Here is a 22,221-nt window from a genome sequence, read left to right as displayed (position 1 = left end):
CAACGTGGAAGTTAGGGGTCTGTTGCTGTATTTTAGGTTTTCCTGTTGCTATTTGGTTTGGGGTGGTGGGGTTTTTTTGTTGTTTTAATATAAGAGGAGTGGTTACAGTTTGTAATAGCTTTCCTTTTTCCAGAGAACCCCGCAAAATGTTTGATGAGCATATTTTTCTGCATGTTCAGAAGTCCTCATTGTGTATATGAAAGGAACTCAGTTCTGAAAGTGCTGGCTACTTGCCTATTGAGAGACCGTTTTCTGTCAGGTGGGGAGTGCGTTTTCCTTAGGATCCTTAGTGAAGTCACCTTGAGATATTTTATCTGTATAGTCCTCCAGTATTAGTAGCTCTACAGCTACTAAGACAAACAGAGAAAGAGTAGTTTCAGAAAGACATAAATCCAAATGATCTCGAAAGACAGAAGAATATATAAAAATGCTATTACTGCCTATTGAGACTGTACATATTTTTGATTTATATTTGAAAATATTTTATCAGAAGAAATGTTACACTGTACATTGCATGTTCTTTTGAACGTTAATATACCAACACAAATCAACATTTGAATGCTCTGATCTATGAAACAAGCTATTAGGAAACACTGGTTGGTTCTAGTTACCCAATGTATTAGTTATTGCACATAAACCAAATGTTTTTAGAGGATAATAAATGCCAAGATTTCAAAGCAGCTTAATAATGTCTCTAATATCAGATAATGAGAAATTCCCTCAATGCTGCTAAGCTGGATTTTGTTAATTATAGCAACCGATCTCACAACTGGCATATTTAACCAAAATAATGATTGTAAATCCTATTTGTTAGCCTGGCACTCCGGATTCACTATACGTTGAGGTCTCACTGTCTCTGGCGTGGGCTTGGAAAGAACTCTTGCTTCCTCTCACCTGTGCGTACTATCAACCACGCTACGTAACTCTAGACAGGCAGATCCAGAAGAGTAAGACTTCTGGCCACGTCCCCTCACCTGGACCTAGACCAAGGAGTTGCACTTCAGAGAAGACAACTCCTTGCAAAATGCGCGGCAACAACTGCCTTTCAGTACACCATAAAATGACAAATTGTGTGAAAATTCTTCGGGAATCGTACAATATATATTCATCTGCCCGTCAGCTCTCACTTGATTTGTGCCTCCACCAACAGTTTGCACAGTGACAGCGTAACAGGTAAATATTTATGAAGTATTTGTGGTAGCTGTTAACCACTTTCACGTAATTCTCTCTGGAGAAGATCTATCACATTGGTACACTGAATACATTCTGGGGTTAAGGAAGAACATTTATTCAGCTTTTGTGTATCCAGTAAGCAAGCTCAGTAAAGTCAGACAGCTGCTTTCAAAGTAACTGTGTTTCAAATCAAGCTTAGCTTGGTAGGAAGAACTTGAAATGTGTCTCTTACCAAAAGATTTCCAAATGGAAATGCAATAACATGTTAATTAGGAAATTCTTTACATAGCAAAAGGCTCCCAATGAACAATTACTTCGTATTTCACATAAGCCTTTTATAACACAATCTTTATATGGGGAAAAGAAAATATGGAAGAAAGAACAACAGCATAGAAAACGTCATATAAAATGTTGTATTTGAGTATTTCCCAAGTAGTGATTAAACCTTTCCATGGAAATCTGCCTCAGACCGTTATCACAAACAGAATAAAACTAAAGAAACCTGACAAACGATACAGTCATTCTCTCCCAGCACAAAAACTGCAAGATCTGGGAAAAAATTTAGATGACACATTAGAGAGTCATCACCCGATACAAGAGATGAGCATTGTATCAAGTCAAATATAAAATTCAGGCACTTTTTAATACATTCTCAATACAGGCTTTTCTTCTAACGGGGAAGCCCAGATGCAACGTTTGATACTGACGATGCTGTTGCAGGACGACAGACTAGACTGACTGGGCTGACTAAGGGCGTGTAAAGGGGAAACTCAGTAATATAAACACATATCGAGTATAAAGCAGCTTTAAGTCCCATCACCAGCACAGAAAGCCTCCCGGCACTCCCCACGCCACCTCTGCAGCCCTGCACCTACTGCTACAGCCAGCCACCATCAACAGCCCTGTGCCCACGATGCCAAATGTAGAAACGCAATTTATGACAATCCATAAATGCCTGTCCCAAACTCAACAGGAGGTGGGGAGTGCAGGCAGCTCTTAACAGCTCCTGGACAACGGCACAGCGCATCTCATCACTAAACCAACATCTGCGTTTAGTGCAGCAATGGAGTCCGGCTTAAGGAGATGAAATAACTCTTCCCAAAATCAGCGACCAGAATAGCTAATGCTCTCCACAGTGGCACGTGCCCTTTTAAAACATGATGAAAGAAACTCAGTGGTTGTAATTAATTTGTGCACATATTCCTCCACAGAATTCTGTGGACAAAATCCAATTACAATACACACATTTCTTTCAAAAGTTATTGCATACAGAATATAGCATATAGAACTGAGAGATGTGAAATATTTACAGCTGTAACATTAATTAAAGGCTTGACCTCGCTTTTCTGAGAACTGTTGAGTAGCTGATAAGGCTGTTCAGGTTGTTTTCTGGGCTAGGCCTCCAAGTTCAGACCGTAGGAAATAACACTATTTTGATTTTTTTCCTGATTAGGTTTTCAAATGGATACCTGACACAATTCTACACAGAGACAGTTCTTTTACATAATCCTGGATATCCAGCCCTTAACAGTCGTTTGAAAGCTCTGCACTTTCCTCCATAAAGGGTTTGCTTTTAGCTCTATATTAAGTCATTTAAGTATTGCCATACACTTCCTAGCCTCACGTAAAACTGCAGTAGACAAGCTAAGATAGCATCTCCAACTAGGAGACCTATTAAAACGTATGAATCAAAACCTGATCTCTGCTAACACTCATGTTAGCAAAGCAGGCTAAACTGCAGCAGCTAAGGACTGCCCCACATTAGCCCAACTCATCACGTTAATCAACGCTAACTCAACCATTTTGTAGTACGGTTATGACTATTTTAGACTTGCAGATAGACTGCATTGAGCAGAATAGCTGTAGTTAACTGCTGCGGTGTCTGTAGTCTTAATTCTAGTCTAACCATCTCCCTAGCCACTTCAGCTGAAAGAAAGCCTCAACCCACTTGAAATGCATTAATAATGATAACAACAATAATACTACTAAAGCAAACTTCAGAAATTATCTAGGCTACCCTCCTACTCTTGAATTTTTGAAAAATCTCAGAGCTGTTAAACTGATACGGGAGGGTTTTTTTTTATTGGCATTAGGAGAATTATCACATTAATTCTTTACCTGTCAACAGGCAAAGCATATACGTAGGGGGATTAATTCACTAAAGTAGTTACCTCCCTTTGAAAGGAGAAAACTTTCTAATAGTGCTTTTCCTCTTTGCTTGTTTCTTTGTATAAGGCACCGCAGTCTGCCTTAACAATCGTATTTGTTAAGTGTCACTTACCCTAGTTTTGCTAGAAAATCCTTTGGGAGCCTCAGCCTGTAACATTCTAAGCTCCACTCTAAGTGAATCATCAGTCACTAGCAAGCTTTAAAAACGTGATTCTTTTAAGTCAGTCAAAACCAGCAAACCAATCTGTCCCTCCCAAAAACACTTGAAACAAATTGCCAATTACAGCAATTATAATGATTTTTCACATATTAAGCCTTCCATCTCTTGATTCTTAGTTAATTAGTTCTCCAGTACTGAAGAGGTTTCTGCCATAAATAAAATGTGTAATTTTAAAGTAAACAGAGGGGTAAAAATGCAAATACTTCTCAACCTCCCCTCCCCCCGGAGAAAAACTTTGCTAGAGAACCACTAACTTCCGTGAGTGAGTTTTCTATGCTGCAAATTAACAGGCCCTCCCTAACTCCCAGGAAGGCTCTGAAGGATTAAAATTTGTAAAATGCACTGAACACAGAAAGGCCACCGTGAGGTAGTGTCACAGCATTTCTATTATCTAGCTTACATCTCTGTCTTTTTGCAGAACTACTAGAGCTTTTTTAACCCCATTTCACAAAGATTTCAACTCAACCTTTTATGAAAGGAGAACTATAAATAGCCTTGTAGATTAAAACCGTTAAAAGCTGAGAAGGCTGGAAAGGAAGGTAGATATTATCCAGCTTTCAGTACTACAAATTGGGGCTGGAAGGGCTTAATTACCAAGATATACTTAAGAACACACTAAGGGCTGCTATAAAAATTACTCCAATTACAGCAGCTCTACAGACATTACTCCACCTGGAAGAGAAGAAACCATCACTTCTCTTTCCACATACCTCTTCTGTACCCCATGCTAATAGAGGGCATCACGAACAAACAGAAGCTTTGTGCCATACAACAGTTCTGCTGCACACTGAGTCCTTTCTCTCAGGTGGCCTAACACCATTCACACCAGGTAGGCCAAGGATTTTGCTTCTTTTGTTTTCATTTTGAAATCTCAACGTGGAGATACGCTGCATGTATAACATAAGGCAACAAAATAATTTCAGCCAATGTGTTAGCTTAGAAGTCTCTAAGGCAGAAACCCAAAATTTGAATTTGAAGGTGGAATTCATGATTTTGCATGAATTACACACACACTGTCCCGAAATGGGGAATTCATAGTTTTGCTTATGATTTCATCTGTGATGATATATTCTTATTTATGATGTAATTATAAAAGCATTAACAACAAATGTGTAATTAACAATGAATGTTCAGGAAAATAATTTCCATTAACAGTCAATAAGTCCTTATGGTTTCAGTACTCCTGTGCTAAGCTTTTTGCAATGGTGCTCAACTGGATATTTGAAGTTCCTTCATATATTGTACCTGAAATCAGAAGAAAATAGGTCAGAATAAAACCACAGTGAGTACATGAGAGACCAAGATATTGTTTTAACAGTTCAGTTAAAATGCTCACAAATTATGAAGTGAAGCTTTACTAAGCAAGTTCTAGAAACAGAATTACAATAACATAGATAATATTATAATACAAAAATGTTCAGATTTAACAATCTGCAACAGTTAGACTTCTGCTGGTACAATATAATGATGTTTTCCTGAAAAGCAATTCCTAAATAACCAACAAACCCTAAGTATTTACAAATGCTATCAGCAATAGAAGTCAAAGAAAGGATAATATTGTTAGAGATGTCAGACTGTAAGGTCCAAGGATTATACTAGGAAACAACCAAGTCTTGAGAATAAAACTCAACATAGATTCAGATCTTAATGCCAAAGAGGGGATTTTCAGGTTTTTTGAGCTGGAATCTTGTTAATAGAATGGGACACAATGTCTGTATCTGTATTTTAAATGGTATTTAAGTAAACATTTTAGTTAGCCTTACATACAGATGTTTATACCTAAAGTTTAACCTTTTTACATCTGAGCCTTTGAATCAGTGTTGGTAAGTCTCAGGGAAAAAATATCTTAAATAAAAATAGCCACTCATTCATCCTCAAACTTTAATACCACTAATGCTATAAGAAATACTTGTTTAGAAACTGTCACTCACCTATCTTGCAGTCACGATAATACTTTTCTATTGGATAATTTTTTGTGAATCCAACACCACCCATCCATTCAATGCATTTACTAGTTGTCAGTGTTGCAACCTATGAAAATAGTTTCAGAGTTACAATTTCAGGACTCCACTTCCTGCAGATGGTAGTAAATTTTATTCTTTGTAGCTATTTAAAGAAAACCAAAACAGCAATAAAAGCAGTAAACTAGGACAAGTGGGAAGAAGATGACTGGTAATCTTGTATTCATCTTATGCAAGCCATTTTAGAATAAAAAGGACATTTTTCTAAATCAGAGAACATCAAGAATCCACTAAATACTGCAATAGTTCATATGCTGCCCTTTGAAAAAGACTAGCAGCGGTATACAAGACAGCAGTTACAAAGGGGCAGAAGCAATCCAGTTTTGAAACTTTTTAAGAGTCACAGTTGTGACCAGCAGAGTTGAAAGAGTCACAAATGAAGTCTCACCATGCCATTTCTGCAGCCACAAAAACAGAATTCTGAGAAAATGAAATCTCTCGAGATGAGTGAAAATATTAATTCGCTTTCTCCTTGGATGTTGTTGCTTGTTTTTCAAAATTTTATTTAAGGACATGAGCAGTTTATTCTTTGGTAGCCTACTTTACGTTCCATACATAGACTGAGAAGCAAGATAAAAGTACATCCACATATTTCACATCAAAATATGAATTAAAAGTAATATGTTCAGTAACAGAAGAACTTTCTACACAGCAGTGAAATAAATCCACTGAATAAAGGAACTGCAAGTTACCTCAGCAGCGTAGTACTTGGCCATGCTCGCCTCCTTTATGAATGGCCTTCCTGTTTCAGCAAGACGGGCTGCGTTGTAGGTCAGCAACCTTGCTGCCTCCAGCTGCGTGGCCACCTGAGCTATCTGATGTTGCATCCCCTGTAACGAGTACACCACAAGTCACCCAGAACCAGTATCTCGTACAGTATCTGTACTGTACAACGTACAGTTGTACGTGTAAAGTACAACTGGCATTTCTAGCAAGAACCATGCTCTTCACCAAGCAACATACCTACACTCTAAAGTAAAAATACAAAAATCCAGATGGACTAGTAATTCCACATTTCTCTGCGTCTATTGACACTGAAGCTGGGAAAACTTCTGGGCCCCCAAAGTCCTTTTAGGAACTGCACTCTCATCTTCTCCTTCCCTCTTCTTGGATTCAGGAGTACAGGGGAGCTTCTTGCCTGACTGGCTGGACAGAAGGGTTACTTATTGGCACCCACGAATATCAAGGAAAATTTCAGCCAAATCTTAACATTCTCCTCAGCACTGCAGGGACAAGGCTAGGTCAAAGCTGTATTTTTATTTTGCAGCTGTCTACTGAGAACATTCATACGTTAACAAGTCTAGGTCCCTGACGAGCTCAACAGAGAAAGACTTGAAAACAAGTACCTCCTAAAGTGGACAACTAGCAAGGTGACAACTATTTCTTCCCAGGTCCCATAGCTATGAGACAAGAGTTAGGAGCAGTATGGAAGTACGGACATGAGTGATGAACAGATTCAAGGGGAAGGAAAAAGGTGATGGAGCTTACACCTAAATGGTAGATATTACAGAAGAATGGGTTTATTTAAGGAGACCCAAACATTATGATGACTGAAAAATGAACATTTAGTAGTCTAACTTGCTCCTAAACCACAATGAAATCATTCATCCTACTTGAACATTAACTCTTCTTCCTAAAATTTGCAAAAAATGATGCAGGTTGAAATAACAAAATGATTTGGCAATTACAAATTCCATTTTCCATTCAAAAGATGCAGTTCCAATCACTTCCTAGATATCTGTGGGTGCATCCTAAAATTTGTATAAATTACGAGTAGTACTAATGTTCCTTCTCTTCAGCCAAGATGTAGGTTTCTTTTAACAAGAAAATTACTATAGTAATTACAATTATGTATCTTCCTTATTAAACTATACATCATTTTTGCAACAAAGAGTCTTTTTTGGTTTAAGATACAGATATTATCCTGAAAACGAAATGTCTTTGTATAGCACAGGAAATCCAATAACTCAATCAGTTTTCCTCATCTTCTTATAATTTCTAGTGTCTCCAGAAAAAGGCCTTCCCCTATGCCTCATGAAAGGGTATAAAAACTGGAATACATTCAACACAGTGATATCAAAATCAGAAAAGAAAGGAGTTCCATGTGCATTATTTTCAAAGGCTGTCAATATGCTATCAAGCAAAAGGAGTTATGTCAGTAATGTTTTGAAGTTTTCAATTATTTATATGGTACTTGCAAAGGCATATAGCACTGAACTCATGTATTTGATGTGGCAGATGAATGCTCATCCGAAATGCTTCTGAAAAATTCTCAGATATTGAGGAGGAGAGACATGGCACAAGGTGCAGTACAAATTATGCAAATCAGATTATTCATTTTACTGACTTCATCTACAGTCATAAGTGCTACTTTCATGGAGGAAATTTCCTATGTGTACATTAACAAGTACCTGGAAATCGAATACGCTTTTCCCGAACTGGACTCTCTCCTTTGTATAGGGAACTGTATGGTCAAAACATCCCTGTGCCAGTCCTAACATCTGTAAGAAATAAGAAATATGTAACTAAAAATTAGTTAATTGAATGCACTTAATGGAGACCGTAACAGTTGATCTTCTGATTAGGCAGTTCACCCTTTGTAAAAAGCTTGTTATCAGGAGGAAAGTTAAGTTTTCTTACCTAGGGATTGCTAAAACTTACACAAAGCTAAAATATAATAAAGGTTCTATATAGAATCTCAAAAGCCAGAATTTTACAGTTACTAGATGTACCGAGGTGAGTTATGACAAAACAAAACAGAAGACGTTGAGGAATAAGCCTATTCCATTCATGAAAGAAACTTTATTAGTACAGGCAAATATTTGTGAAAACACCATCACTAATTTTTGAACAAAACTTAAGGGCCAACAGTGGTTGCATGAATATTAAGTGTTTCTTGGAAAATTCTTAATTACATGAGAAAATTACCGTAAGCTACAGATCTACATTACACTGTTAAAGGAAAAATAATTTGAATGATTATTCAAAGCTATTTCCATAATCAAAATAATTTTTCATTTTATAGAAGACACTGGACTGTCAGAATTAGGAATTTATTTCAGAAGTTAGAAAACTAGCGTAGTGGGAGGAGAGAGAACATTTCTTCCAGAATTTTCTAGAAAAAGCAACTCTGCAGAACAAGTTTAGAAGACCCACTGCTTTTTCACACACTCTCTTCACTCAGCAGTGAAGAGAGCAAAACATAATTTTTATCTTGGAGGATAACACACGGGAAAACTACACATGAACATTTATAAAGAAGTAACTCGCATCTATCCTAGTGTCTGATTTGTTAGCCTAAAGAAACATTATGAAATCTGGAAAGTAAGTTAATTTTACATTTTTTTAACTACTAAATTTTGAGGAGTGTATTGCATTCCAAACAAGACAGCAAAGAAAGGACCTTGACTTTCATATACCTTGGCATATATAGCTATTAGGAAATAAGATCAGTTGGTTTCATTATATAACTACCATCCATCTGAATGCATTGTTTCTACCTAATTTCTTTCCTACAAAAAACAAAGATAGGAAATTAAGATTAGGGAAAGCATCAGATAAGTAAAAGAAAAAAACAAGGGGGGGGGAAATGAATGGCGTGAAGAACTATCAAGAAGCAAGGCAGCAGTATATGGTAAAATTGGAATCTTGTAAAGTCAGGAAGGGATTCCACAATGTGGCGGTCAGCGGCCACATCAAGTGGCTTAGTCAAACTACTTGTAACGATGTACAAGAGTGTATAGGTATTTTTTGATTGACCTGCATATTAAGCTGAAAGCCAAGGGCCCCAGGAAGACAAAAACATGATTCTGACTGGGTTCAGATATCTACTCCATCATTTAAGGTTTTAGAAAAAAACCACACAATACATAAATAACATGAGAAAATAACACAGTCTGCTGCTAATCAGCTGTATTACCAGATTTGTTGCCTTCTTATATAAACTCATATAGATGAACCACGTATATCAACTACAGCACCCAGAACAATATACGCAGCTACCTTGCACTAAAACTATCTGAGACTGTTCTCACAGCCACAATTCCATTTTATGAAATGTTCGTTATCTTTTAAAACTAAATTCAGTATTACAGGGCTTTAGAACTGCTGTTCTTGTCCATTCGAGTACATTTCTCTTAATCTGGAGATGCCAACAAAGTAGTAACTAAGATATAACAACTACCTGATATTAACTTCAGGTTATAAGTGTAACTTGGAGTAATTAAGAGTAAAATCCAGACCATATATTTTACTGCCAGTGCCTCTACTTTATCCATATTCTCTGGGAACAATGGGGCCCACAGGCCCAGTTTTTTAAATGCCGTATCAGACAAAGTTCAGCCACAGGTAATCTTGAGTAATGATACAAAAGCCAATCCATTTATCAGCATAGTGTTTTTCATGAGGACAATTACTTCTGGTCTGCCTGCAAACTAGGGCAAAAGGTAAGGCAGACTGGTAGTACAGACATATTACATCATATACAGCACAACTACACCCACAACAAAGTAGAATCAAAGAAAAGATTACTTTCAGAAGTAAATTAAAAATATAAAAACTTGCCATAAGTAATTTTATTTTAGGGCTGACCCTGATTTCCACTGAAATCAACAGCAATCTGAGATCCAAATTGAGTTTACAACAAAATACAACATTTTGAAATAACTCCAAGGCCAATAAATGTTTTCCCCCAAGATGCCATAAAGTTCAATTTTCAAACGCAACAACAAACTAGGACACTTCTGCTATAAAAATATCACATTTATTTTAAAAGTAAGTTGACTTTTAAAAATAAGTTGTTGGGAAAGCATCAGTTAATGTAAGGTCGCATTTGGCAATCCCATACAATCACAATTGGAAACATTAGTATTATACATTTCAGTGTGTTATATTTTCCAAAGCTAGTTTTCTTTGTAAAATAAATTTGCATAATGGAAGATAAAATTGTTGATATATTTCATCAGCAATAAGTTAACCACCAAAGACAAACTAATTGCTATTTAATATTTTCTAAATCTACTGCTTATGTCACCAAAGGAGAATTCTACCATTTACAGTTGGTTTAGTATTTTGCTGTAACTTAGCTACAGGAATAGTGACATCTAGTGGCAATTCAGTTTTTAATAAAGTATTTTCTAAAGTTTATTCTTACTAACTTTAAATATTCTGTAAATTTCAATTCAAATTCAAAGTGACGTACTGGTTATATTCAGTATTAAACAAAATCACCCACCTGTGCAGCAATACCTATCCTGCCAGTATTTAGCATTCCAATTGCATACTTATAGCCTTGTCCAACCTGTCCCAGGATATTGGTCTCAGGAACCTAAAGAATGAAACAACTCAATTATTCCTGTTCTTTTCTGGTTTGCAACTGCTAGTAGGGTTCACAGGTGAAACAGTGTACGTGTTTTATTTAATGTTCCTCATAAACTTTATGACATAATGTTATGCCTCATAAAGGTATAAAATATAAGCCAGACATTTGATTCCTAGAATATCTGATCAGAACATTTCCTGATACATGTCATTACAAACTGATGACTGAGAAAAAAACGTATCAAAATTTAAGAAATCCAACCCTCCTCAAGACATCCGTGAAAGAACAGGGAGGAAAAAGTTAAAATAGGTCAAAAAATCAATACTGTACACAAATTATGCTTCAATAGCCAAACAACTTACAATACCTTAACATTTTCAAATGTCACTGGGCAGGTAGAAGATGCTCTGATTCCAAGCTTGTCCTCCTTCTTCCCTACATGTAGGCCCTCTGTGTTGCGATCTACTATGAAGCATGTAATTCCCCTGTATCCCTAGGATGAATTACAAAATATTCAAGGACTGTTTTTTATACTAACGACACCAAATGCTGGTCTAAATATCTCATTCCAATACTGAAATTTTACACTTGTTTAATACTGTATTACGAAATAAAACACTGGCACCACCACCTGTTCCCGATATCCCTGCTAATTTTGGTTTAACAGAGGCCAGAGATACCTTTCTATTAAAATATTCCGTGTGGAAAACATAATCAGAAAAACCTTAAAAGTTCTCTTGGTAAGACAAGAGGGCTGGTATTACGTACATGAAACAGGACTGTGGTGCCTCTCTATACTGGAAATCACTGGGAAAGCAGGTTATTGCTGTGAAGTTACTGCTTGCTGTTGGAACATATGTCAACAGCCAAACAACAGACTGCAAGAAGATATTGGGTATCTTCAGACTATAGTGGTCAAATGAATAATGGCTCTAAACCCATCTGTCAGATGATTCTATAGGATGCAAGACTTCACTTAAGCCTAATTTTTTCTGCTACTCTTCTCATATAAGCCTGCATATATACTCTTCCTTTTAAAGGTGTCCAAAGTAAGAGCCCTGGCTGATGAGGCTGGCGTCTCTGGGAACTATGTGTGAATATTGGAAGAGCTGCACAATTGTAAGCATTGTAACAGACCTAATTTAACACCCAGAATCGGTGCACACATTCTCCTTGTGATTCCAGGTTGCAGAATGTTGGTATGTATTTCCTCACTTTAGAGGTAGTGGAAATATAACCAATAAAGTAGTCTGAAATCATTATGACGCTATCAAAAAGTTATCAAAAAGCCCAGAGTTGATTTGGTATTCAGATAACAATCTGGACAGGACACTAATGCATGTGACGACACATAGATTGTACAGCTAATCTAAATATTAGCTTCTCTTATATACAGGCTTACGATCTTCACGTTTGATACCTTAAACTAGATTCTTGAAGAACAGAATAGTGATTCCTGATAGCTGTCACTTTTTCCTTTGTGTAATTCCTATTCCCAGTTCTCTCTCCATCACTCATTCTTGCTTCCTCAGCGTTTCCCCCAGCCAGAACCACAGCAGTGTCTCTTAAGCAACATACTACAAGGTCCATGAGACAGAAATGTGAGATGTTCCTGGCCATGTTTCCATCTCTTTCTGTCCCTAACATCCACAGCACCTCCTCTCACTTAAGAGAGTGACACTGAGAGGTAGAAAGAGTCTTGTGGCTCTTCTGGAAGAGTTGCCTCTTATGAAAGAGCAGGCTGCTGTGTCAACCTCACCTTAATGACAGCCCACCTCAATAAATGGGAGCCACTGGTGCAAAGGGTCCATTTCAGTACACAGTTCTACACTGGTCTGTTTTCTTATTTATACTGATGCCAACTGTTATTTAATCTTTGAGCAACACTGACTTTTAATCTTCTCGAATATTTAAAAGCAAACTTCTAACTTTAAGCAGACAATAAATTAAATATTTTTAAAATGTTACATTAAACCAGAAACAACTCCAGATTATATGGCGATGTACAGCAGTTAACAAATATAGAAACCAGCTTACTGAATATATTTTCAATGTATATAGTACTCTCAAAACCACCCACCAGCTTGTGAAGAAATTAATAAAAATTAAGAAAGTGACATGATGTTCAACTGCTCAATACAATTGCAGAAACCTCCCTTTTCTTATTTAGTCAAAACATGAAAATTCAATTTTTAAAATAAGTACCTTCAAGTTAATTTTTTAAGAAGGAGATACTGGAAGATGTTTAAAAAATAAGTACATTTTTTTAAACAATGTAGTTTTGTATTTGATTATTACTCTACCATACTGGTACAGTACATTTTAAAGTCTGCAGCTGACTTTTATCAATCTACATCCAAATTGGTGACAAAACTTGAAAAAAGGATATTCAGCTATGTATTTTTTTACCTGAACACACTTTCCTACAGTATACTTGTTAGGTTTTTCAGCGCATGTAGCCCAGGCTCTATTTTGCATTTTAACACCAACTTGTCCATTAAGCCAGAAGGGTTGGAAAGGCTTAGACTTGCGTGTTCTTGCGCTACTGAGAATAATATCAATGCATGCTGTGCTCTTCACCTAAGCAATTATCATTCTGACATTTTTATTTTCCCTGGTGGAAGAAATTTATTCAATCGCTCAGCAAGTTCTCAATTTTTCTTGGGAAATATTTTTGAAGGTTTGCTGTCAGCTAGGAAAAGGTGCAAAGAATATTAACCTTTAACATCAGATTATTAATACAAAATCCATAGTTTCATGTACCATCAGCTGTCACTGAAATGCAACTAACTTTAGCAACTTACTAAGGATGGATCTGTATTTGCCATCACAAAGAAAACTCCTGCATGTTCTGCTAAGCTAATCCACATCTTTGAGCCGTTGATAATATAGTAGTCTCCTTTCTTTTCAGCGCGAGTCTTCAAAGAAAAAGCATCACTGCCAGACCCAGCCTCCGAAAGACAGAAACTGCCTATCTGTCAATTGAAGGGAAAAATTAATTTTTACTGAACACATAGGCCCAACATATAACAAATTCTGCAATGAAAATAGCTATAAACAAGCACTCAGTTTAACCTATTGCATCCAAGTAGCTAAGTTTCAGATAAGGAGATTAAGAATAGAACTATGTAATTACGTGTCTCTCAAAGTCAACTGCTTTAAAGTTCTGTTCCACAGTAAATTAAATTTTAATGAAGCTAATAAACGCCTTTCCACTTTTACCTCTCAGCTACTGATGACAGGACGCATCTATATCACCACAGATCTCAGCTCTAACCAGTGTTTCAAAGTTCACATGTAAAGATACTTTCCAGTGCTGTAGTCACAAAAAAACACACCCCAGTAACGTTACTTTGGTAGTAAAAACTACATTATAGTTTAGTAAAGTAAGACTTTCACTCACTGTATCTTTAGCCACTCTGGGCAAGTAAGTTCTCTTTTGTTCTTCTGTTCCGTATGTGGTAAACAACTTATTTGTTAGTGTATTTTGGAGTTCACATAGAAGAGCTACAGCTGGATCAACTTTGGCCAATTCTTCCACCACCAATATGACTGAAAAAAATGAAGCTCCAGTTCCTCCATATTCTTCCCCAAGCTCAATACTCATCAGCTGAAATGTAAAAGATGGAAATATATAGACCTGTTAGTTCCTGTCAACAACTTGTTAGTCCAAGCTGACACTTAAGAGATTAAAATAAAAACCACAGAATATAAGTATTTCCAGATCCTTTCCCAGACCTGTTTTCTTTCAATACCCTGAAAAAAATGACAATTCTTCACAGAATCGTAGAATCATTTAGGTTGGAGATCATAAGGTTTAAAATCATTGAGTCCAACCACCAACCCAGCACTGCCCAGCCCACCGCTAACCCGTGTCCCTAACTGCCACACCTACACCCCTTTTAGATACCTCCAGGGCTGGTGACCCCACCAGCTCCCTGGGCAGCCTGTGCCAGGGCTTGCCCACCCTTTTGGTGAAGAAGAACTTTCCCTGCCACCCAACCTAACCCTCCCCTGGCGCAACTCGAGGCCGTTCCCTCTTGTCCTGTGGCTGGTTCCCTGGGAGCAGAGACCGACCCCCCCTGCCCACAGCCCCTGCCAGGGAGCTGAGAGCCATCAGGGCCCCCCGAGCCCCCTTTTCTGCAGGCTGAGCCCCCCCAGCTCCCCCAGCCGCTGCCCACCAGCCCTGTGCCCCAGCCCCCTGCCCAGCCCCCTGCCCGGCTCTGGACACGCTGCGGCCCCTCAGGGTCTGTCTGGGAGTGAGGGGCCCAGAGCTGAGCCCGGCTTCGAGGGGCGGCCTGGCCAGTGCCCAGCGCAGGGGGACGGGCGCTGCCCTGGCCCTGCTGGCCACGCTGCTTCGGCTACCAGCCAGGGTGCTGCTGGCCTTCTCGGCCCCCTGGGCACACGGGGGGCTCATGCCCAGCCGCTGCTGCCCAGCCCCCCAGCCCCAGCCCGCGGCTGCCGGGGGCGGCTGTGCCCCACGGGCAGGGCCCGGCACGGACCCGGGGTGACCCTCACACCGGTGGCCTCGGCCCCTCGGCCCGGCCTGCCCAGGTCCCTCTGCAGCCCCCTGCCCCCTGGCAGGTCAGCGCTCCCCCCGGCTGCGTGTGGGCCGGAACCTGACTGAGGGGGCACTCGATCCCCTCACCCGGGTCATCGATCAGGAGATTAAACAGAGCCGGCCCCAGCGCCGAGCCCTGGGGAGCACCACGTGTGATGGCCGCCGGCGGGGGGTGACTCCTGTCACCACCACGCTCTGGGCCTGGCCACCCACCAGGCTTGTACCCAGTGAGGGGGACACCTGCCCCCGCCAGGAGCAGCCAGCTCCTCCAGGAGATGCGGTGGGGAATGGTCAATGGCTTGGCTCACGCCTCGGCAGACAACATGCACATTAACGCAAGAAATAACTAACATTCATTATACGCGCCAATCATCACCCTAATGTAATTAAATTTTCCAGAACAACTGCAATCTCAACAGAAGTCTATTATTTGCTGTTGACATTATATGAAATGACATTCTAAACACAGACAAGCTTTAGGTTTGATAGCAGGAAAGGCTAAAATCGAATCCAGGAACGAACACCACAATAGCTGTTACACAAGTCCTCGTGAGACTGCCCACCAAGGACACAGGACTCCCGATACCTTTTTCCAGCAACACTTATCTGAGTCATGGTGGTTCTAACATTCTATGCAATTATGCTTATCCAGTTAAAAAAATCCAAATAGTGAGGTGAGGGGGAGTCAAGGAACTCAAAGGTAAGATGAAGAATGTGGTATGTAAGAAGGAGAGATGGAAGCAGTATTACAGTAAAAGATGGAGAGTGATAATGCAGTGGAAAAGAAGAGAAAGTTACCTTGCTGTTGATAAATCAGAAGTTTTTAATGATTCACTAGTTCACATGAATTATATCTCTCAATCTTTTAAGCTAAAAATCTGAAAAGTGCACAGCTAGAGACTAACAAAATTGTATCACTTTCTGAATAAAAAAATAAGTAAAAGTGTGCAGACCCCTTGTTCAAACAATCCTCGTATTACAGAGTCTTCCATTTTTGAATTCTCATCCATTTTTTGCACCAGAGGTGCAACTTGCTCCTGAGCAAATTTTGCCACTGTAAAGAGGACAAGAAAGAAAGCATGTAAGTATTGTAACACTTTCTTTGAAGATCAATATAACAGTAATGTGGTACTTTTGACAGGTTATGTATGTATTCCCTGACTCTCCCAGACAAGTTAATAAAAAGAAAGTTGCCCAATTGAAACAAGATGACCTACCTGCCACAAGACTCAATTATAATTACATTCTGAACTTAGCTATAACTCTCTACATCAAAGCAAATACTTCCTATAAATTCAGAAACTTTGAAAGCATCTCAGCAACACTTATGTAACATTGGTTGACCAAAAAAATTATGCAAATTATTTCAAATACATCCCTTATTTGGTTAGCTGTATTGTATTTCTGTAAATTAAACCTGCATTTTGGTAAGATGGTCTCAGGCTTTAATGCATGTTATTTTGAGTGAACAAAATCCTGAGACTGCTTTGTTTAATCAGGGCCTTTTGTAAGCTCTCTCCCAGATGTGCAGGTCCTCACTCTTTCACCTTTGCTCTGAGGATCCCTTCTGAAACACTGTCTTCTTTGCGCAGGCCTGGCTGCATTGCAGACACTCACACCACATCTGTCACCATTCTGGGTATACTTGAAATCTCTCACAACCAGCTGGAGCAGTTAACTGGAGCTGAACTAAACACTTCAGAAAGGGCACGAGTCAATGCCAGGCAACTTCTGTGACAGCAACAGTTTTAAACAGTTAACATTTATTTATGCAGAGTACACTCCACTGTGGTACGTGGAACTGTGCTATGGTAACATGAAAAAAGAACATTACATTTTTCTCTTGTGAATTAAAGCAGTTTTAAAATTAAGCACAATCCCACAAAATAATCTCAACATTTAACTAGAATTAAGTAAAGAAACTTCTAAGCCAAACTTTCCCTTCTAGTTAAGTATTTCTGAATTTTAACTACACAGAAAATAGGTACCCATATTTTTCAGCATTGTTTCCTCTTCGGTGAATGTCTGAAGCGGAGCACAGACAACTCCATCACTGGCTAGATTTGGCATCAGTTCCGATTTGGAGGATCTAAAGACATGTGGATAAGCCCGCCAAGGAGCCAAGTACGCTGGCATATTTCTTTTCAGCTGCTGATAATAAATACAGAACATGCAAACAGTTAATAGAATTTGTATTTGTATACAGACAGCAGTACAAAATTTTACGTAGTGTTTTTATTCAGTAAATGATCAGGAAATGTAACTTACATTCAATTTCTAGTTTGAAAGGTTTTGAGAAGATTTACATCCCCCACCCCTCCCGCAGTGTCCTAAAACATAATATCCTTTAATTACACTTTTAACCCCACGCAATTTTCTTTCTAAGTTTGCTAACACAATGCTGCTCTACAAAGTATTCAAACATTAATTTTAGTCAATTTTGGCATTTACACCAAATAAATCCTGCTGATAGTGTTTATTTTTATAGATGATTTTGCAAGTCCATTGCAATGCTCATGTAGTAAGCATCTATTTTGACAGAATACCTTAATTAACAAATACAAGAGTAAATGTGAAATAGACATACAGATGTTTTTCATAGAAGACCTGTCAACTTTATCTTAAGGTTTCTACCTGGCTTTCTAGAGACCAGCAACTCTTGTTTCTAAAGCTATCTGACAGCACTTTATCTGGATTATTGGTAATGTTGTGAAAGGGCAGAACTTCTAACAGCACTGTGGATTTTTGTGTTCAAACTCCACTACTTAATGATTTTCAGAAGGAGCAGACATTTGATAGACGAAGCCCTGGTATTTGCATGCCTCTGTATAGTTAATTTCTACACAGTTAAGTTTAAATCCTATAGTTAGTATGTTAATAATACCATGTAACTAATACCTAATGTGTTTTATTTGGCTGACTTATTTAAAAAGTACAGGAAGGAACTAAAATTAACCCCTTCCCATTTATCCATGGTATACAACAATTTCAAATGAGATCAAGAAGCACTGGTTATCCAACCAAGAGAGCAGAGGTATTAGAGTGTTTTACTATAGGGGGAATGGTGTTAAGCTCATGTGGCAAAAGTCACAAAAATGAACAGGACAGTGGCTTTGGCAGCAAGCTACATATAGTTGATTGTCAGAATGGTAGACATAGATAATGTGACAGGTAATTAGTTTTGTACCTTGGAGACCTATGAACTACTTTGTGTTCAAAGACTTAATGAAGTAGGTAACAGCAGGCTTCAGAAAGGAACGTTTGGTTTGAAAGTTAATACACTTTCCAATGACACACTAATTTCTTAGGATTTAAAAAAAAGTTAGCATAATAAATATGATCTGGCTTAAAAAGCAACAGGCTAACACAGTAGCTCAACTGCTGCAAAATGTATTCCTGAAAAGCAGTATTCAAAAAAGAAGCAAGTTCAACTCAACTGACTGATCTCCAAAGAGACAAGACAGAAAATGGCTTTGCTCTCATGGCTCCCTAAACCCAGCTTACTCTGTGGCTAACATCTACAGATCAGATCTTTGCTGCAGATTTCTGTCACTTCTGCTATGTTAGTCTAAATTGTGGAGATATTAATGTCTCACCAAGACAACTGCTGACAGAAACCTCCAGCAGACACACAGCTGTGCCATAAAAATAACGTATACATGAGCATATGCCTGCCAACATCCATTTTTGCCAACATGCATTCTTAACCCCAAAGCGAGGAGACCGACTGACTATGCCGTAACCAGACTGCTATTTGGCTCACAGAACGCAGGACAATTTTGCAATGCACACTGTGATAGCAGCATTCCTCAAAAAATGGCAGAAACTTCAGGGTCAGGAAGTAAAAATTCCTTTGATCCTTCTAATAATTCACTCTCTTTCATGTTGGCTTTCAACACTTGTCATCTGCCTGGCTGAAGAACTGATGTAAAACAGATCTACGGACTCTTTTTTTGTCTTAGAGACAAGATGCATAAGTCTATTATGGGAAGGAAAACTCCAACTTTAGCACAACCAGTCATGCATGACAACAAAAAACACAGTAAGAAGTGGTAATACAGAAAATATTGCTGTGAACATTCAATGTTCATTCACATTCGACACCCCTGGTCACATAAACCAAACACTGACTAGTGGGGCTGATTCATGAATACAAAGATTGGATGACCAGCAATAGCTGCAACACTTTCAAATGAAGACGAAGTTACTGGCATGACCATAGGCTTCACAGAAAAACAGAGCAAGCTACTCTATTATAGATAAAAACCAAGGCAACCATGTTCTGGAAGCTGTCAAGTCAGGAAAAGATTATTTGCAGAACATCCAACTATGGTAGGGTCACTCAACACCCAGGTGCGCAAACATCCACCTGTGTAAGTCTATATCCTTAGCAAGGTCCGATAAGGAAAAACCTAAGTATGCACACACACATATATTTAACATGGTATGCTTCCTGAGTAGTTATAGGATTAGAAATCACACATATTTCCTGCTTCTTCCACTACTTTATTTCCAAGTACAAAGAAAAAAGCATTCTTCTGTTATGGTAGCTTAACCGAAGATGAATCACTGAGAATATTTTACTGGTACTGACCAAGAGCCATCGGGAAAAAATGCACAGTGCCTTCTTAGGAATACAAATCTTTTTGAAAATCTGCAGGTAGGTACAGTCAGTAGGCAATAAGCCAGTACTGCTGAAACAACTAGTATTACTCTGGGATTACCTCTACTTTTGTTTGATGGCACCTGATGCTTGGGTGTAGAATTATCAACCCCACAGGTGAACATATCACGAAACTCATGCAGAGCACTCTGCTTCACGCAAAGCAAGAAGTACAGATCTTGTAGACCACAAAAAATACACTGATTTTTCTCAGATGCTTTCATGAAAACGGGAAGCCAGACAAACTTGATTAAAAGCAGCCCAGCAAGGTCAAACACAAGCGCATGGGGCTGTATCGGCAGAGGTGACCTGCCAAATGCCTGGCTAGCAAGTAGAAGCTTTGAAACACAGTAAACAGCTTAGTGTTTGTTACAGGTTACGGCCACTACAGCAGGCCTGTTCTTGGCAACATGCCAAAGGTTCTGAGAAAGTTACCACTCACGGGAACCATCCCTTAGTAGAAACCACCCCAAGCCTTCCCCTCTCCCCACAGCTTTCACGTGGAGGCTCTTCCACTGAAATCAACTCACTTGAGAGCAGCAGGGAAAGGCATCCTACTGCAGCAAGAGAAACAAAGGCAGCCCTCAGTGTACATACAGAACAAAAGCAGTATTTATCACAAGGTTACCTTGAAAAGTCTTACAACCAGTAGGATGGTCCCAAGGGATGAGAGCTGTACTGGCAACACCCACGGACACAGCAGCAACCCACAGGTATGCCAGACTAATAGCATGGTGTAGAAATTATGTTTTATTTCAACACCTACATTTTTAAAAAATCAACTCACTACATTATTGTTTACATTTTTATTCTTAGAAGTCATACATATTACTAACTTACAGATAGCTTTTTAAAGTATGTGTATTACTCAAATCTTTTGATACTGCTTCCCTTCCCTTATTTTCTGTAGGTAAGGTAAAGATGTCCACTGCTACAAGATTCATACTACTTACCCTACTGAACACAAGTATTTGAAAATTGGTTTCTGGGTTGCTGATAACATTGATTTTTCTGCTTATCTCAATTCTTACCTCTACCTCAGCTCTTTAAAGATCAGTTATTTCAGCTTCCTTGTTTGTTTTATACAATCTGAAACAAGACTTTAAATGCTGGTAGACCTGGCAGCAGCATTAAGATAAAGCCCAAAGCAATATATTTTCCAAAGCTCACTCTGCCTTCCTTGATGACTTCCACTCCTGTATCTGTTCTAGCTGGTTTCCAGCCAGCTCCTGTTTCTAAGCTGAGAAGCTTCATCACAGGAAGCTTGCTTGCTCTCATTTATGGGGTTGATTTTCTTTATTTGCTGTCACCACACACACACAAGCTGCCATGAGAAGGTCCCAGACAGTTTGTTTTCTCAGTCTACACAGTAGAAGCTCATGCATGGCACGAACCCTGGTATCCTGCTTCTTTCCTTCGCCTTTTGATTATCCCTGTGGCGCCACAAGCTTGCTTAGGTAAGTAAAGCAGACGTGAAAGCACCACAGCTGCTGGAGCCGTGCTGTCTCCTCACAGGCGTGTCAGCTGCTCCAACTACAAGCCGCTTCACAAGACTAGCAAGAGCTTCTCTTAGCAAGGCGTTACCTGACAGCACCCCTCCATGCAAAGAACCGGCAAGGCAAAGGAGCCGAGCGCCTGCAAACCCACCCTCAGGCCCCTGCAGAGCTGCACCTGAACCGGCCGCCTGCGCCCCGCCAGCTCCGAGCCCCCGCGCTCAGCTCCCGCCGGGAGCCGCCCCCGGCCGGCCGCGGCAGCCCTTCCCCACCGGTGGCACCGGGGAGCCGCGTACCGGGCCGGCGGGGCCCCCTCAGCAGCCTGCGGCGAGGGGCAGGGAGAGGCCAGGCGCGGGCCCGCCGCGCACGGCACATCCCCCGCTCACCCCTCCCTCAGGCACCCGCGGAAGCGTCAGAGGAGGCCGGCACCCCGGTTAGGAGAGGAGGGCCCACCCCTCTCCCGCGCTCAGGCGCCCCGCTTCACCTTCGCGCAGCTCCTCAACCAGCCGCCCGCCGCCGCCATGTTAGCGCCCGCCGCGGGCCGGCCCCGCCCTGATGCGCGCGCCGCGCCGCTGAGCGGCGGGCCACGCCCCCGGCGTGG

At 39.8% G+C, this 22,221-nt stretch overlaps 1 protein-coding gene across 2 annotated transcripts; it reads right to left on the bottom strand.

The window, feature by feature from the left end:
- Nucleotides 1-1,572: 1,572 nt before the first annotated feature.
- ACADSB (acyl-CoA dehydrogenase short/branched chain) lies at nucleotides 1,573-22,200 on the bottom strand. Of its 2 annotated transcripts, none has more exons than XM_055720537.1 (11): nucleotides 22,105-22,200; nucleotides 17,453-17,612; nucleotides 16,418-16,518; nucleotides 14,307-14,513; nucleotides 13,708-13,878; nucleotides 11,271-11,396; nucleotides 10,817-10,909; nucleotides 7,995-8,084; nucleotides 6,276-6,413; nucleotides 5,494-5,593; nucleotides 1,573-4,807 (listed from the first exon to the last, which is right to left on the bottom strand). In XM_055720537.1, the coding sequence occupies exons 1-11, from the start codon at nucleotides 22,141-22,143 to the stop codon at nucleotides 4,737-4,739; spliced, it is 1,296 nt and encodes a 431-aa protein (XP_055576512.1). In that variant the 5' UTR covers nucleotides 22,144-22,200; the 3' UTR covers nucleotides 1,573-4,736. The 2 variants fall into 2 exon arrangements, with proteins under 2 accessions (XP_055576512.1, XP_055576511.1); XM_055720536.1 differs by having other exon boundaries at nucleotides 17,453-17,615; nucleotides 22,105-22,196.
- Between the last annotated feature and the right edge of the window lie 21 nt (nucleotides 22,201-22,221).

This window comes from Falco cherrug, chromosome 9 (genome assembly GCF_023634085.1).
Source record: "Falco cherrug isolate bFalChe1 chromosome 9, bFalChe1.pri, whole genome shotgun sequence".
In the NCBI taxonomy this organism is placed as follows: domain Eukaryota; kingdom Metazoa; phylum Chordata; class Aves; order Falconiformes; family Falconidae; genus Falco; species Falco cherrug.
Note: the sequence above shows the minus strand (reverse complement) of the source record. Positions and strands in the feature narration are given on the sequence as shown.